General features: G+C 48.3%; 2 protein-coding genes across 5 annotated transcripts; one reads left to right on the top strand and one right to left on the bottom strand.

Annotated features, from left to right (window-relative positions):
- Positions 1-28: 28 nt before the first annotated feature.
- On the top strand, positions 29-7,885 carry Txnl4b (thioredoxin like 4B). 4 transcript variants are annotated; one of them, XM_038313317.1, is made up of 5 exons: positions 116-178; positions 2,776-2,864; positions 3,089-3,296; positions 5,142-5,293; positions 6,569-7,885. In XM_038313317.1, exons 3-5 carry the CDS (start codon positions 3,165-3,167, stop codon positions 6,732-6,734), a joined length of 450 nt encoding a protein of 149 aa, XP_038169245.1. In that variant the 5' UTR covers positions 116-178; positions 2,776-2,864; positions 3,089-3,164; the 3' UTR covers positions 6,735-7,885. The 4 variants fall into 4 exon arrangements, with proteins under 4 accessions (XP_038169243.1, XP_038169241.1, XP_038169245.1 ...); XM_038313314.1 differs by having other exon boundaries at positions 117-178; positions 2,776-2,881; XM_038313315.1 differs by lacking the exons at positions 116-178; positions 2,776-2,864 and adding an exon at positions 29-93.
- Positions 7,886-9,247: 1,362 nt separating this feature from the next.
- Positions 9,248-14,025, bottom strand: LOC119802248 (haptoglobin). The gene is made up of 5 exons (XM_038313206.2): positions 13,946-14,025; positions 12,164-12,246; positions 11,831-11,932; positions 11,138-11,212; positions 9,248-10,157 (listed from the first exon to the last, which is right to left on the bottom strand). The coding sequence occupies exons 1-5, from the start codon at positions 13,948-13,950 to the stop codon at positions 9,379-9,381; spliced, it is 1,044 nt and encodes a 347-aa protein (XP_038169134.1). The 5' UTR covers positions 13,951-14,025; the 3' UTR covers positions 9,248-9,378.
- Between the last annotated feature and the right edge of the window lie 1,996 nt (positions 14,026-16,021).

Genomic DNA, 16,021 nt, shown 5'->3' with positions numbered 1-16,021 from the left:
GAAATGACATAACTTCCGGTTGGGCGGTGCCAGGTGGGCGAGAACTAAGATAATGCCGTCTGATTATTGGTCTCCTGACTGGGGCGCGCGTTGGTACGTTCATTTTCTGCGTTCGTGTTTCTCACTTCCACTTATAAGTGTTTGCGGGTCGAAGAAGCGTTTGTAAGCAACAGCACAGGTTAGTTGGGGTTAAGGTCTTTTCCCGGGTTGGGACTGAGGAAGGAGACAGTTGTGCCTCGGCCATCCCGTAGAGGAATCCGGATTGCTGACAGGTTTTCCGAAGTGTCCTCCCTGGCACCGGCATCCTGAAAAACACATGTGCGGGATATTTTGGAAAGTAGACGTGTCCGCCCTGACGTAAATGAAAGTTGCCTTCCTGGCGTGGTGGCACAAGCCTGTAATGCCAGCAGTTGTGAGGCAGAGACAGGAAGATTGCCACAAATTCAAAGCCAACATGGGCAGCTAACCGAGACCCTTAGTGTAAATAATAATCACCTGTCTGTTCGTATTCAAATATGTCCTTTGATGATACCTTGGGATATGTATTTCCATTTTCCTATGTAAATGTTATACATTCAGTCTTTACAAAAAGCTCAATCAGACTTTACATAGTGCTTCATAACTTTTTCAGTGACTTGTATAAGGTAGATCACAAGACTACTGTTATCAATATCCTGTTGATGGGTATTTAGGTTGTTTGCCACTTTTTGCCATGATCAATGTGTTAATTATCCTATGAACAAGTCTGTGTCCTACTTCATATTCTCAAAATAGGGCTGTTGTGTAAAGAATGTGCCAGTTTTCCTTCCGCAGAGGTTTTGCCTCTGAATTCCAACATTCCCACTGTCCCTTCTCTCTCTGGCCAAGGTGTGTTACTGTCTTTATTTAATGGTTGTCAACTTTAATGCATTTCTTAAATATGCCTTTGACTTTGTCATTCTTTGACTGCTTGCAAAGCTGGGCTTTCCAAGTGTATTTAGTATTCTTTTTTTTATGATTCTCCATTATACTGGCAGTATATTTGGGGTCGGAGAGATGGCTCAGAAGTTAAGAGCACTAGGGGTTCAATTCCTGGTATCTGTGTGACACCTCGCATCTGTCTGTAACTCCAGTCCCAAAGAATCTGATACTCTGTTCTGGCCTTTGCTGACACACGTGTAAAAATATTCAAATGGTGACCTATAGCTGGAACAACTTCATTTCTTATATAAATTTTATTCCTATCTTGTGTCTGCACCTGTCCTTGCACACCTGCATGTAGAGGCCCAAAGGCAACCTCGGGTGTCATGCCTTGGCTGCTGTCCACTTTGATCTTTTTGAGACAAGGTCTCAGGCTGCCTACAACTCACTGAATAGGCTAGGCTGACTGGCCATCAGACCCCTGAAAGCTTCCCGACTTCACCTCCCATAGGCTGAGTGGCCATCAGCCCCCCCCCCCAGCTGCCTGACTCCACCTCCCCAGCACTGAAATCATAAGCATGCTCTCACACACCAGGTTTCTTTTAGCGTGGAGTCTGGGGATCAAACTCAGTCCTTACGATTGTCAGGCAAGCACTTTACCAACTGAGCCATCTTCCCAGCCCTAATCATATCTTAAAATGTGAGTTTTGATGAATGGGGAAAAGAGAATTCAGGTTTCATAGTGTTAACAAACCTTGAAACTAAATTCAAACTATCTAATCTCTTCATCACATCTCCTCGTGGACACCCTCAATAATAGCTCTTCACTCATAACACTCCTCACACGTGAGGTTTCTTCTTATAAAATGAGGAGCTAGACTAGCAATTTTTTTTTTTTTTTTTTTTTTTGGTTTTTCAAGACAGGGTTTCTCTGTGGCTTTGGAGCCTGTCCTGGAACTAGCTCTTGTAGACCAGGCTGGTCTCGAATTCACAGAGATCCGCCTGCCTCTGCCTCCCAAGTGCTGGGATTAAAGGCGTGCGCCACCACCGCCCGGCTAGACTAGCAATTTTGTAGAACAGATTTTAGCCATTGTTCTATAGCTCGAAGCGAACCAGAACAAACTAGTCTACAGAATAAGAAGCCCAGCACTAAAAGGAAACAGAGAAGACCAGATTAGGCCCCTGTATCACAGTATCTTCTGATTCATTTATTTAATTGTGATTTCCACGCGCTTTTTTTTGTTTTGTTTTTCAAAGACAGGATTTCTCTGTGTAGCCCTGGCTGTCCTGGAACTCACTCTGTGGGCCAGGCTGGCCTTGAACTCACAGAGAACCACCTGCCTCTGCCTCCCAAGTGCTGGGATGAAAGGCGTGCCGCCACCACACCTAGCCCCACACGCTCTTTGTTGGTCTGTTTGTCACGTGATAAAGTGCACCTAGGAAGACTCCTTAAGCCAGGACGTGAGAACGTACAAATGTCCATCAACAAAGGACCTCTGAAGTATGGTCCACATATGAAGTGGTACGCTACCGTGATAGAATCTGGAAGCTTTCTATGTGGGGCTATGGGAATTTCATTAAGTGTTAGATTTAAAACTATACGTAGCGCAGAAAATTGGGTGAGCCTCTGCTGTTACCAACTGCACTTCCTCCTACACTAGCTGGCTGAGGTCAGCAAGTTCGTCTGCCTCGGCACTTCCCGTAAGTTCTGGTTCCATCTGGACTCAGGCAGTGGTATTGGGGGTAGGGATAGCAGCATCCCTTAGATGCAGACCAATCTCTCTGTGTAGCTGCCTCTCTGCTCAGCTGCCCATGGCTCCACAGAGTGGGGGCAGTCACAGGCTTTGCCTTCTCTTCCTGTTCTGTTCTAATTAGATCTCCAGGCCCCACATTTGAGGGTATCATCTCTTGTTCGCTGGACCAATGACTTATCTCTTGTGTAAAAGGGGAGCAAACACAGAACTGTGCGTATGTTCTTCTGGTATGGTATTTCTCATGTATTTCTGAGAGAAATTACTGAAAGCAGTTACCTGGTGTTTCAGGATGGCATATGAAGTTCTGGAAGCTAGGCCCAAGGATAGCAAGCCAGGGGTGGGGCCTCCTCACAGAATAGGCTTGCTGGAAGGCTTCTTAAATCACCTGAATTCATGACTGAGGCTCAATGGCGTTGTTTTGTTCTTTGCACCAGGACTCCTGTACTTCATCTAAACAGCCTGTAAACTTCGCAGAATTGGCAGTGAAGACTCCCACTGGGATTTTTCCAGATGAGCTTCCTCTTGCCCAAACTGACTAGCAAGAAAGAAGTGGACCAGGCCATCAAAAGCACTGCGGAGAAGGTGTTGGTTCTCAGGTTTGGGAGGGATGAGGATCCTGTCTGTCTGCAGCTGGATGACATTGTAAGTGACTTTAAGTGAGCAGCTTTAAATGAAAAGTCAAGCCGTGGAAGAGCAGGAAACGCCAACACTAGGTGTCTGAACCTTGTCCTTTCCACGGTCACAGCAACAGTCCATGCAGAACTCAGAAATCCCTCCAGGGTGCAGCAGTGGTAAAGCGGGGTCAGAGCTGTTTCCCTGGCTGCCAAGGTGCTGCTTGTTTGCTGCTCCTAGAACGGGCCTGGTGGAAAGGTCAAGTTTTACAGCGCGTCTTCACACGCCAATTAGTAAGGAGGGAAACTAGGAGACAGGATTTGTTTTTCTTGTCTCTGTTTACCGTGGAAATTGAACCAAGGACGGGCTTCTCTCCCACCATCAACTGTGGGAAGCAAATGTAAGAGTAGCATTATGTCATTAAAACGAGTGTGCGGGGCTGGCGAGGCGGCTCAGCAGGATGAGTGCTGGCTGCACAGGACTTCCAACCCGAGTTCCATTTCCGGAACCCGCGGTAGAAGGAGAGAACTGAATCCTAAAAGGTGTCTTCTGACCTCCACATACACCCACACTCACATGTGCAGCACACACACACATACTCCAGTCAATAAGTAAGAATGCTATATTAACCTGGGAGAAGATGGTCAGAAATGTATACTTATAACTATGGGAAAGAGTATAGATTCTAGGCCCTGAGTTTCAACTCCTGATGCTAACAAAACACTTAGATATATAGATTGATTCTGAAACCAAGCCTCCAAAGTTCAAATCCCGCCCCCGCTGCTTAGGAGCTCTGTGTCCTGAGAACGCCCTCAGCTTTATCATCTGTAGAATGGGGATTCTAAGCAGCTGTAACTTCTATGCTAGCTGTTAAGTGGGCTAACAAGTGTAAAGCATTGAGGGCCAGTTAGCCCGAGGGAGGTGGTGGGAGGCACTTCTCTAATTTCCATTTCTAGGAGGAAAGAGCCTGGGGAGCGTCAGCATCTGTGTGAGTGTTCCTGAGCTGTTGCGGGCGGGTATATCAGGATCTATTGTTTCTGTTTTGAAGTACTGAGAATTGAAACTAGACCTCACGCTCTAGCACTGTGTGTGCTCCCAGCTCACTTTAAGAGAGTATAGATTCCTTTCTTGAAAATAATTAAACACGAGCCCATGAGATGACTCAGCAAGTGAGGACTCCTGCTGCTAAGGAGGAGAAACCTGACCCCAACAGATTGTCCTCTGGCCTCTACACATGTGCAGCACACATGCACCCACCCTATCCCTGCACACACACAAATAAAACTTTAAAAAGAATTCATCTCAAGCATCAACAAAACAGAAGTTTTTGGTTACTTCTCTATTGCTGTGATAAGACACCATGACCAAGACAACTTATACAAGAAAGAGTTTATCTGGGGCTTATAGTTTAGAGGGTTGGAATTCATGACCGTTATGGCAGGGAGCATGGTAGCAGGCAGATATGACGCTGGAGAAGTAGCCAAGAGCTCATGTCTTGACACAAGCAAAAGACATGAGGGCCATTCTCATTCAAACAACCATACAGTGCCTTCTCCAGAGCCTGTCAACAGGGTTCCACCCTCTGAACAGTAATAGTATGTCTGGCTGGGCGTAGTGTACACATTTAATCCCAGCACTTGGGAGGCAGAGACAGATGGACCCCTGTGAGCTCAAGGCCAGCCTGGTTTACAGCAAGTTCCAGGATTGTGTCTTATGAGGAATTCAAGTGCACTTGATTCTTGGTTCAGGTATTTTTCTCAAAAAAAAAAAAAGTTATAGTAAGTTTCACGTACAATATTAAAAGGCGGTTCACAAAAGAAGCATCGTGCACCTGGCGTAGCACAGTGCGACCTCCATCCATCTTGTCATTCACAGCTCTCAAAGACTTCTGCTGACCTCGGTAAAATGGCGGCTATTTACCTGGTAGATGTGGACCACACTCCGGTTTACACGCAGTATTTTGACATCAGTTATATTCCCTCTACTGTGTTTTTCTTCAATGGGCAGCACATGAAAGTGGATTATGGGTAAGTTAAGTTGACTCTGCAGTCTGGAAAGTTGGTTCTCTCGGGGCAGGTTCAGTAGCTCACTTACTTTTCCGTTGCTCTCTGAATCTGGCTAAGTGAGTGCTGGCTCCTTATTTGATGCTTTCTATTTTTCTTATGAGAAACTTCAGTGCAATTTGCAGGTATTTCAAGTGTGATAGGCAAATTTTAATTTCTAATTTAAATATAAAAAATAGTATAGCCTTTGAAGTGCTGACTAACCATCCTTAGGTATAGAAAACATAGAATAGCTATATTAACTGAGCACAGAATATAAAAATTTCCAAAAAAAAATCTGTTGCAGGAATATCCCTGGTTCCTAAGCTTTGGGCTGGCAATTGTCATTTCCACAAGAAGCATTCCTGCCAGGGAGACACACTTCTCTCTTGCAAGTGTCTTCTGACACTCAGAGAATTTTGAAGTCATTCTTCAAGAAGACCTGTCAAAATAAGTCCATGGTATCTTCTGCACTACCCTCTACCCTGTTCCCAGCCCTAGATGAGTACCGTTGGCTGGGTCATCCCTTGCTCTGCGGCGGGTGTCTGCTTTCCCGTTACCTGACGGAGATGAGTTTGACACTGCCTGTTTGGAGCTGCTTGTCCTGCTCGGATCTGCTTACTGTAATCGTTTAGAACGACCTCCTCCGTGGAATTCATGGCATGGTTTCCCACACCTTCTCAGTGCTTCATCTTTCAGCCCAGTAGTTCCGTTTCCAGCAGTTTCGTAGTGTCTGTGCACATTTTACAGCCCCGAGGCAAATATCCGCTGTAAGATCACGTTGCTAAAGGATCTGTGGCGTGGTTCCTACCCTAGCAAAATACATGGAATTCACACCCCACACACACAGAACTGGAAGGGAACCCATCAAAAGGTGACTTCTGGCCTCACAGCTGGCGTTATTTCTCTTCTTAAATTTCCTACGAGCCATATGCCTGATGCTAAAGATAATTTGTAAGGTTATTTATTAATACCCACAACTCAGAAGAGTCAGTGAGGAGAACCTGAGCGGCTGTGATGAGCTAGTGGACTTTTACAGAGACCCTGAGCAAACTGCCCACTGCAGGACTCGGAGCTCGCCAGGCTACCCTGGAGTGAGTGACGTGGAGAGTGGCGGAAAGGCAGGGTCTTCCCACACGGTATACTCTGCCTGGGGAAGGGCAGTGGTCACACCACAGGTGGAGGCCGCCGCTGGCTGCTGACCGTGCAGGCTTCATGCACTGGAAAGCTCTGACGTGGTTATTTCCCTCCGTGCTGCAGGTCTCCGGATCACACTAAATTTGTAGGAAGCTTCAAAACCAAACAAGACTTCGTGGATTTGATTGAAGTCATCTACCGGGGAGCAATGAGGGGAAAACTTATTGTCCAAAGTCCTATTGATCCCAAGAATATCCCCAAATATGACCTCCTCTATCAAGATATTTAGCACACTCATGGTTGCTGGAGATGAAAGAGTCATGGGTGGAAACAAGACCTGAACCCAGAGGGCCTGTGGTCTGGAGTCCCTCAAAGATGTGGTCACTGCCCCAGCGAAGAGGTCTGATGTGCCTGTAATCAACAGCCCCTGTGCAGAAGCCCCAGTACCCCAAAACTCCAGATGTCTGAGTGTCCGTTCCCTGAGAGCCTTAGAGCAGACAGGCTACAGTGTTTGGTGTCTTTGTAACTTCCCTTTACCTGGACCTGTCTTTACCCTTAAGGTCATCCATCGTCCTAGACACTGAGAACAGTTTAATGGGCATGTTTGTGCACACATGCAACCCTTCCCCTCGCCTCCATTCCCTTGCCCCTTTTGCTCCCTCCTGTCCCAGCTTATCTTGAAATAATTAGCATTCTATTAGTTGTAGGTGAGTTCTTGTATTTCAGGGGCCTTCCTGGCATGGACTGAGAGCACTGCCCTGGTCCTGCTCATTTATAGCTGGCAGGCTACTAAATTGACAAAAGGAAAAGGTGGCCCTTCACCGTCCAGCACAGTTTAAGCTAAACAACAACTTGCTGGGAAGTAAAGGACGGAGCTCTTATTTCAAAGACTCAAGACCAAAGGTACCAGAATTGTTAAGGGGGAAAAGCCTGTGGGGTTTGCTGATCCCAGAGGCTTTTGAAGAATAGCTAAGCTTCCAGGGTCCCCCAGCCCAAGCTCAGGAAGCTTGTGTTTTTACTAATCCTCTGGTGTTCCTGACACTCTGGAATGGGAGCGTAGGTACAGATCTGGAGGTCCATGGCCAAGCAGCTTGAGACCTGCTGGGTAGCCAGAGACTTCCGCCAGCAGAGGCCCAGGCTTGTCACAGCGGCACTGTCACCTCAGGGCCAGCCCTGTCAACAGCGCCTTCTTTCTAAGCTTGTCCTTCGGGGAAAAGTGAAACGGGACCCGGTTTTGATGATTGTGGCACAAGAAGGTTGTCTGGGCCACTTCAGGGATGGGAGAAGAGTCCTTCTTATACACAGGGGGGCTGTGGCAGCCACCCCGGCTTAGTGTATGCAGAGATGAGAGTCAGACCCCTAGTGTTACTGAATCCTGGGTGAACTCTAACCCTTCCTCCACATCCCTAAGAAAAAATAAAATTCTTTTGTCCAACTCACTGTCGACTGGTCCGTCCTTTGGCCTAAGTGCTCAGGTGCCAGCAAATCTCAAAGCCTGCACAGGGAAGAACACTTTCATCTTTCTCCCTGAGGGCTGGGGTGAGGGCAGGGAGGGCCCTGCAGTCTGGCCTATGTCTTAGATCCTATTGTGGTTGCTTTCCCTTTCATTAGTGTTTATTAAGCCTGTGTTGTATGTCCTGTTCAGTGCTAGATACCGTGTAAATGACTCCTGGACAGAGAAAGGTCTCTGAGGAGAGATGAGAAAGGCCTTGTGCAGGAAGGGAGAAGCATTGCTGCTAGGAAAGCAGAGCCATGAAGGAAGGGCCAGGTTTCTCAGTTCCCTCTAGGTAGTGGCCAGCCACCTGCTCCCAGGTGTTGTGTGAGTGTGTGACTGCACTGTTTCGGTTTCTAGAATATAGGTCCTTGTCTCCCTGGACCCCACAGCTCTGCCCTGGGAAGATGCCCAGTGACTCCGAGCATGCAGGTGAGTGCCTCCCTGATGACCTCATACGCTGTGAGGAGAGACTGTGTTTGGCGTGGTGGAGGGTAGACTAGAGAAGGACTGAACTGAAGACTTGGGGCAAGGAAGTGTATTTCTGCGGTAGAAGGGGCATGTGGCTTGTCTCCAAACCCCAAGGCAAGCTGAGTTTTTCCACTGTGGAAGAGGAGCCACTGAGACAGAGACCCCAACTCAGCCGAGTTCCAGCACATTCCAGCCAGGGAGCTCTAGAGTCACTAGTGTTTATCCCTGATGGAAAAGATCTGGGGAAAGTAGCAACCGGGGAACTTAAGTCGCCGTGCAAATCTGTGGGCTGGGCAGTGGTGAGGACCCCTTAAGTCAATAAGTAGCCTGCCTGCATGTGCACTCTTTTGGTTTCTGGGTCACTGGCAGGTGGAAGCACAAACACAGGCTTTTATCACAACCCTTGTCCCACTCTGAGCTCACACGCCTCACAGGCTCTCCTCACCCACTTCTGAGAGGTGATAGGATTTGCTACTGAGCTCAGGGTTTGCAGTCAAGCAGACCCAGGGTCAAGTTCAGCTCCATCGTTGAGTAGCTGAGTGACCGTAACCAAAGCACTTCACCTCTCAAAGTCTCTTCCCTTGACCGAAAAGCAAGGGTCACAGTGATCTCCCTCAGACCTGGGTTTCATAAACATTCCCCAACGCAGGCAGTCTATAACACTCTAGGGATTTCCTGGCACCTCAGGATGTGGGGGTCCCCATTTTTCCAGTCCACCCTGCCTGGCCGCCCAGTACTGTAAATAAGAATAAAAGCCCCCTACAGGGAAACCCTGTCTCGAAAAACCAAAAAAAAAAAAAAAAAAAAAAAAAGAATAAAAGCCCCAGACTACAAAGGTGTCAGAAGCAAGTTCTTTATTATTGACGGAGCAGTGCCCTGTCCCTTCCACTCCCCCTTCTTCCGTGGTGAAGAGTGTTCTCAGACATAGACTGCCAGCCTGCCTGGGCATAGCTGTCCAGTCAGCCCTGCACTAGTCCTGGGCCATGGTTTCCTGAATCCAGTCCAGGATGGAGTTCACTTTCACGTACACGCCGTACTCAGCCACAGTGCAGCTCTTATCGAAGCTCAGGATCCCAGCTGCATACCAGGTATCCTGCTCCAGGTCGTGAACAGCGAAGGCACTGCCAGCATCGCCATAGCAGGTGTCTTCCTGGTACTTGGTCATGCCAGCACAGAAGGTATGTTCATTCAAGATGGGCTGTACCCCCACAGGACTCTTGTGGGTCTTCTTCTCGGGCACTGTGCTGCCCTCATAGTGCAGCACACAGCTGTCCTGGTCAGCTACAGGCAGCATGACATACTTGAGACGTTCAGTAAATCTAAAGTTGACATTCCGCCCCCAGCCAGACACGTAGCCCATGCGGCCTGGTGCCACGTAGTCTTTGGAAGGCAAGCAGATGGGCATCACTCTCTCGTTGACAGGCACCTTCTGCTTGAGCTTGATCAGCCCAATGTCCACCGCAGAGCGGTTGGGGTGGATGACCACCTTCTCAATCTCCACCAACTGATTTCTTCCCACAGAGAGTCGTAAGGTCGGGGCGATGTCCTTGGCTTTCGCGTCCTCACTGTGATTCAGGTAGAGGTTTTTGGCCGTCGTCAGCAGCCACTGGTCACTGATCAGAGTGGCCCCCGTGATGAGGTCATGGCGGGAGACCATCTTGGCCTGCCAAGGAAAGCTGCCTTTGGCATCCAGAGAGCCGCCAATGATGCGCTGCACCTGGTCCACGGGATTCTTCGGCTTCCCGCACACTGCAGAGGGAGGGAGGAATGAGAGCAAGCCCCACCCGCGGAGGCCCTGGAAGCATCAGCTGCTGCTGTTTCTACACCAAGCAACATTCGCTCTGCCATTGCCACCTGTCCCTCTTATTTCTAGTATTTACATATTGCGTGACTCAGACAATTTTTTTAAACCCTGGCTGATAAACTACTATATAAATATATATACCTGCATACACACATACACATATATAAACATTATCACACACAAAAATTCCACAAGTCTCTGAAACTCAACGAAAGGACTGGAAGCTGTGTGTATGTTTCATTCTCAAAGATGGGTGTGCAGCAGTGTTAGCAGGAACACAGACTTTTTTTTTTTTTTTTTTTTTTGGTTTTTCAAGACAGGGTTTCCCTGTAGTTTCTAGAGCCTGTCCTGGAACTAGCTCTTGTAGACCAGGCTGGCCTCGAACTCAGAGATCCACCTACCTCTGCCTCCCGAGTGCTGGGATTAAAGGCGTGCACCACCACCGCCCGGCAGGAACACAGACTTTTTACAGATGTTGAAATTAACCCAAAGCCAGTTGGCAGTTCCTGCCACCCATCGTAGAAATTGAGCAAAATCCTTATCCAGGCAGAAGAGGGGAGAACTATGAAGTGCAGGGGTCCCAGCTGCCCCCCATGTCCTGCCTTACCCCTTGTGGGCTTAGCTTATTTTGTCCCTAGCCTGCTCCTTCCTGGGACATTCACTTTACCTTTGACCAAGTCTCTGTAAGCAGGTGTTCTGTCTGGAGGCATCTCCATGGGAAGCTGTTTAGACCATTGATTGAGCCAACCCCCTTGGGCCTAAATGGCCATGCCACTTACTAAGCTCTCTGGGAGTCGTCTTGTCCCTGCTTTGCTCTCTATAACCCCTGTCTTGGTTCTCCCATATTCAGACCACACAAGAGGAACACGGCTCTGCCACATGTTAGCCTCGATCCCCGCCCACCCTCTAAGACCTCAGCACCTACCTGCCTCGCATTCAGGGAGTCTCTCTCCAAGGTCCTTGTTCACCCACTGGTTCTCATCATTCAAGGTATACACTCCTGAAACAAAAGGAAGAGATAAAGTCAGAGGACACAAATCCGGCCTCAGTGCAGCATGAGGAGATTCTAACCAGAAGGGTTAAAGCGTCGGAGGAAAGGGAGCAAAGGAAGGCCGGAGTACTGGGCCTCGAGTCACGAATCATGTTGTGCCTGGCAGGACAGAAGTCAGTCATGACAGATGGCAGCATAGGACAGGAAGAAGTCAGGATTCAGACAGACCCTAACTCTGCCTCTCACAGGCTGTGCCTCAGTTTCCTTGTCAAAAAAAAATGCTATAAGACTCTGCAAAAAAAGATGCTATAAGACCCACAGGAGCTTTAAAGACACAGTAACGTTCTTAGAAACTGTCAAGAACAGTGAGGCTGCCCAGTGTCATAGGTGAAGACTGCACTCCCGGGCAACAGGGGCTATGAAGTTGCTGCCCCAAAACAGGAAGCTGAGACAACTTAATTTGGCAGAAGGACCTCCAAAAGGAGACATAAACTTTATGAGAATCTAGCTCTCCTGGCTCCAGACAGTACTCATGAGGTTTCTGGCCAGGTACCCTGGCCCTATCCATCATAGGGACACCAGCCAGGGCCAGGGGTGTGCAGGGAGGGACGCTCATCCAGGCCTGACCGTCTCCTTTGGTCCTCAGTCTGTAGAATGGGCGGCAGCGATAGCGAACCAAGTGCTCCACGTAGCCGTTTGCAATCTCCGGGGGCTTTGGACAGCTGTCATCTGCCAAGAAAAAGAAGCCAGTAAGGGTCGTGAATGCCCAGATGGCTTCCTATGAAAAGTCAGCCAAGAGGCCCCGAGTGGAAGCTGAGGAAGGGAAGCCCCAAAGATTTAGGGAAGAAGAGGGTAGGAAGAGGAGCTGGGTCTTCCCTCACATGGTGAAGCCTTGATAGGGCCACACTGGGCCCCAGCCGTGCTGGGGCGCACAGTTCCTGGGGAAACCCAGAGACTCACCTGCAGTATCCATGGCGTCATTGCCCAAGTCCACAGCAAAGAGCTGTCCCCAGAGCAGGAGGGTGGCAACTACTCCCAGGGCTCTGCAGAGGGGTGGCAAGATGGAGAGTTGGTCGCCTTGCACGTGTAGTCCTGCAGCACACGCACACACACACACACACACACACACCTTTCCATTAAGAAGCCAGTAAAGAAAGAAAATGGAGCTGCATCCTCCTTACCCCTAACCCGCCAACCCCATCCCCACAGGCTTCAGCAAATTCCAGATATACCAGCAAACTCCCTATCACTGGGAATTCTTTCCAAGCTTCAGAGAGGGACCACATAACAGAGGAAGGAAGGCCGCCAGTATCACAGCATCCATGCCATCGCAACTCTCCACACTCTGAGGCAGAGGCAGGAGGATCAGGGCTTTGAGAACAGCCTGTGCTACTACATCACAAGTGCCTGTCTCAAAACAGCCGAGGGAGGTGGGGTGAGAAAAGCGGAACGGAGTGGAGAGAGGCACAGAGCTGTGAGCCCTTCTCAGTGATGACCCACGATGCCCCGCAAGAAGCCTCTGCTGCTTGTCAGTGAAGTCCTGGGCTATGAAGACACCGTTAGCACACTGTAGCTAAATTAAAGGTGAGGGCTATGGTTTGTTTTTTCTATTCTCACTCCTTTCGGAAGTGTCCCATATTGAAATGGTCGGTTTTTTTTTTTTTTTTTTTTTTTTGGTTTTTCGAGACAGGGTTTCCCTGTAGTTTCTAGAGCCTGTCCTGGAGCTAGCTCTTGTAGACCAGGCTGGCCTCGAACTCAGAGATCCGCCTGCCTCTGCCTCCCGAGTGCTGGGATTAAAGGCGTGCGCCACCACCGCCCGGCTGAAATGGTCGTTTTAATGTATAACTCATCATAGTTGTTATTCTTAAGTGTCACTCATTGCCCAGGCTTGTCACAAACTCAGTTTCCAGAGTCACCGGGTGCGCACCGTCACCCCTAACTCAGGTCTGGCTGTCCGTATCACTCCCTGAGTGTTTGACTTTAAAAGGTGGTATATCAAACCCAAGAATGCCAGATGATTACCTGGAGAAAACCGACTTCCTAAAGGCATGACTGTGGCTGGCCATCCTTGGTGCACAGACCACACTTAAAAGGTAACCAAATCCCAGCAGATGCTGGCCAGGCAGGAATTTCTTGGTGATGTTCTGCTTCTAGTCTTTTCTCAGCCTCCAAAGTCTTTCTAATTTGATAGAAATCCGGGTGCCTTGACTGTGTCACTAAAATGTGAGACTATTGTCTTTGTTTCATTAAAAGCTGGTCTATAAATAGGCATAGTCAATATTCCGGGAAGCTGCTATGTACCTGGTCAAAACAAAACCTCTATAAACTTAAGAGGAAAAGTTCTCCTTAGAGATAACCAGCCCGTGTGAATGCATGGATGCAGGAGGAGGGGCTTGGTCACTGGCCCTTCACTCCCTGGGGTTCCAGGCACATCCTGCCTTTGACATTTCAGCATAACATTGTCACCTGCAAAACTCACAACTCAAACTGCACAATCAGGTTACAGAAAAAAAGAAAAGAAAGAAGGAAAGAGAAGGAGAGAGGGAGAAAAGAAGGAAGTAAGTATCATAATTCTCTAAGCTTACAGTTTTGGGTTGAGTTGCATTCACGGCTATCCTCAGCAGCATGCAGCCTACAGCCCATGGGCTTGCCTCACCTAGAACTTTAGCCCACTGGTCCTGCTCCATTTTTGCACTTCTCCCACCGAGTGCCCCAAGTGTAAGATGTGCACCGTGGACTCACCTCATCTTGGGCCTCTCTTGCCGCTCTCCGGAAGGAAGGTCCGTACTGTGGTGACTCCCACTGAACCTTTTATGCACCAAGGTTCTACCCCACCTCCTCTTCCAATTCCGTGTTTGCACAATATCGGCCAAGGTCATCAGTTATGCCAGTAATCAGACCACAAACCAAACCCCTTTCAAGAGTTGAACTCTTGCTTCATACCTCTCCCGTGGTACTATTTTACAAATCATGAAGAAAGCTGGCAGCTTCGTGACCCCTCCCAGTCACCACAGTGGTGGAAAACCCCAGAGGGTGGAACAGAGAAGAGGGCCTGTCAATCTGACACTTTATTTTTTTGGAGGGGATTATCAGATCTTTCTTTGAGTTATTTCAAAGCCCTTTTAGACACCCCTGTGACCCGACCTAGCTGGGACTATAAAGGAAGTGTTTCCTTTTCTCACCCACGCACCTAAGTGTGGGCATCTCCTTCCTGGTTGTGAAAAGTTCTGGAACCTGCAATCAGTAGACTGGGTTTATTGGGTCTTGGCCCTTTGATCTTTTAAGTAATTAAAGCAGCTGTAGTACAGACTAAACATGGGACCCTCATGCTGGCTTTCACTCCAGAGTTTTCAGTGCTGACAAAGTTTTATCTTAGGATCATTTCAAGATAGACTCTCCGGGGCAGAGCCCCCCACCCACCTGCAGCCTCCCTCAGGGAGAGCCAGTGGGTAAACAACAGGTTCGCATTTCACACTTGCTTCCTAACCTGTGTGGACATCTTCCTGTTGCTAAGTGTTCTGACTTGAAATTAGTGAAATGAGCCTGTGTCTCTCTCCTCTGATTGCTCCTAGCAGAAAACCACACCAAGTGGTTAGTGTAGACACAGAGCAAGTTCAATAGCAGGGCTTCGTAGGCCAGTTTCTAGTCAAGATAGGCAGCTGAGAAACATCACTGTTTCAGTCAGACACCTGCCCTGCTATGCTGTTCACTCATTCCACATGGCTTCACTCATTAAAAAAAAAAAAAAAAAAGTTAGCTGTTTTTAAATTAGATCGTACCAAAGAATTACATCAAACAACTGAGAAGAACACAGATACATATCAACAGGGGACTGGAAACTGATGTGCGGTGTGGTCACACGATGGAAGACTGGAAAACCATGAAAATGCCTGAACAACAGAGAGTCGAGAAAATCTTATAGTTTTCAACAACGCACAAAGTAGCAGGTGATTGCATTGGGAATAATACTGCTCTTGTAGGGGGCTGGAGAGATGGTTCAGTGGTTAAGAGCACTGGCTGCTCTTCCAAAGGTCCTGAGTTCAATTCCCAGCAATCACATGGTGGCTCACAACAATCTGTAATGAGGTCTGGTGCCCTCTTCTTGCCTGCAGGCATACATGCAGACAGAACACTGTATACATAATAAATAAATAAATAAATATTAAAAAAAATTCCAATCAGCGACCCCGCTAAAACACACTGGCTAACCAAGTTGGACTTTGGTGCTGTGATACTTTGATCTGTCACGGGACCTCTATCTGGGGTGAACAGACGTGTGTGTTGCATCTTCCCCAGGAAAAATTTTGTCATACAACAAGGTGTCCACCAATAGGAACTAAAACAAGAGGCTTTCTGGCAGTGTTCCCTGCAGTGTCTTCAGAGTGGTAGAAAGGTAGAAACAGCCCAGGGGTCCGTCAGAAGATTGCAGACTGATCTGCACATGCCAGAGACTTTTATCCCCCTACGGAAAAGAATAGAGCTGATTGACACCTCCTATCATAACCTCGGAAACCTCCCAAGTGGAAAGAGCCAAAAGAGAGATTCACAAGGCAGGAAGTAGATGAGGAACCGCTAGAGGAAGGGCTTGGCAAGACGGCTCAGTGAGCAAAGGCACTTGCGGCCAAACCTGAAGACCTGAGTTTGCACAGAAATCACATGGTGGATCGAACCACATGGACCTTAAGCATGTGCGCGCGCGCGTGCACACACACACACACACACACACACACACACACACACACAATCTTTTAAAATGTAAGAAACTGCCAGAAGCTGGAAGAGGAGAGCTGTTGCTTAATATCTGTGTAGTTTCTGGTT

Source organism: Arvicola amphibius, chromosome 15 (assembly GCF_903992535.2).
Source record: "Arvicola amphibius chromosome 15, mArvAmp1.2, whole genome shotgun sequence".
Taxonomy (NCBI): Eukaryota; Metazoa; Chordata; class Mammalia; order Rodentia; family Cricetidae; genus Arvicola; species Arvicola amphibius.
Note: the sequence above shows the minus strand (reverse complement) of the source record. Positions and strands in the feature narration are given on the sequence as shown.

Excerpts from the sequence above, each read along its gene's own strand:
- Txnl4b (XM_038313315.1), top strand. The coding sequence starts at position 3,165 with ATGAGCTTCCTCTTGCCCAAACTGACTAGCAAGAAAGAAGTGGACCAG. Across the intron at positions 3,297-5,141 it reads GTCTGCAGCTGGATGACATT|CTCTCAAAGACTTCTGCTGA; the intron begins GTAAGTGACTTT and ends TGTCATTCACAG. Across the intron at positions 5,294-6,568 it reads CACATGAAAGTGGATTATGG|GTCTCCGGATCACACTAAAT; the intron begins GTAAGTTAAGTT and ends TCCGTGCTGCAG.
- LOC119802248 (XM_038313206.2), bottom strand. Across the intron at positions 11,933-12,163 it reads TGACGCCATGGATACTGCAG|ATGACAGCTGTCCAAAGCCC; the intron begins GTGAGTCTCTGG and ends TTTTCTTGGCAG. Across the intron at positions 10,158-11,137 it reads ACTCCCTGAATGCGAGGCAG|TGTGCGGGAAGCCGAAGAAT; the intron begins GTAGGTGCTGAG and ends CTCCCTCTGCAG.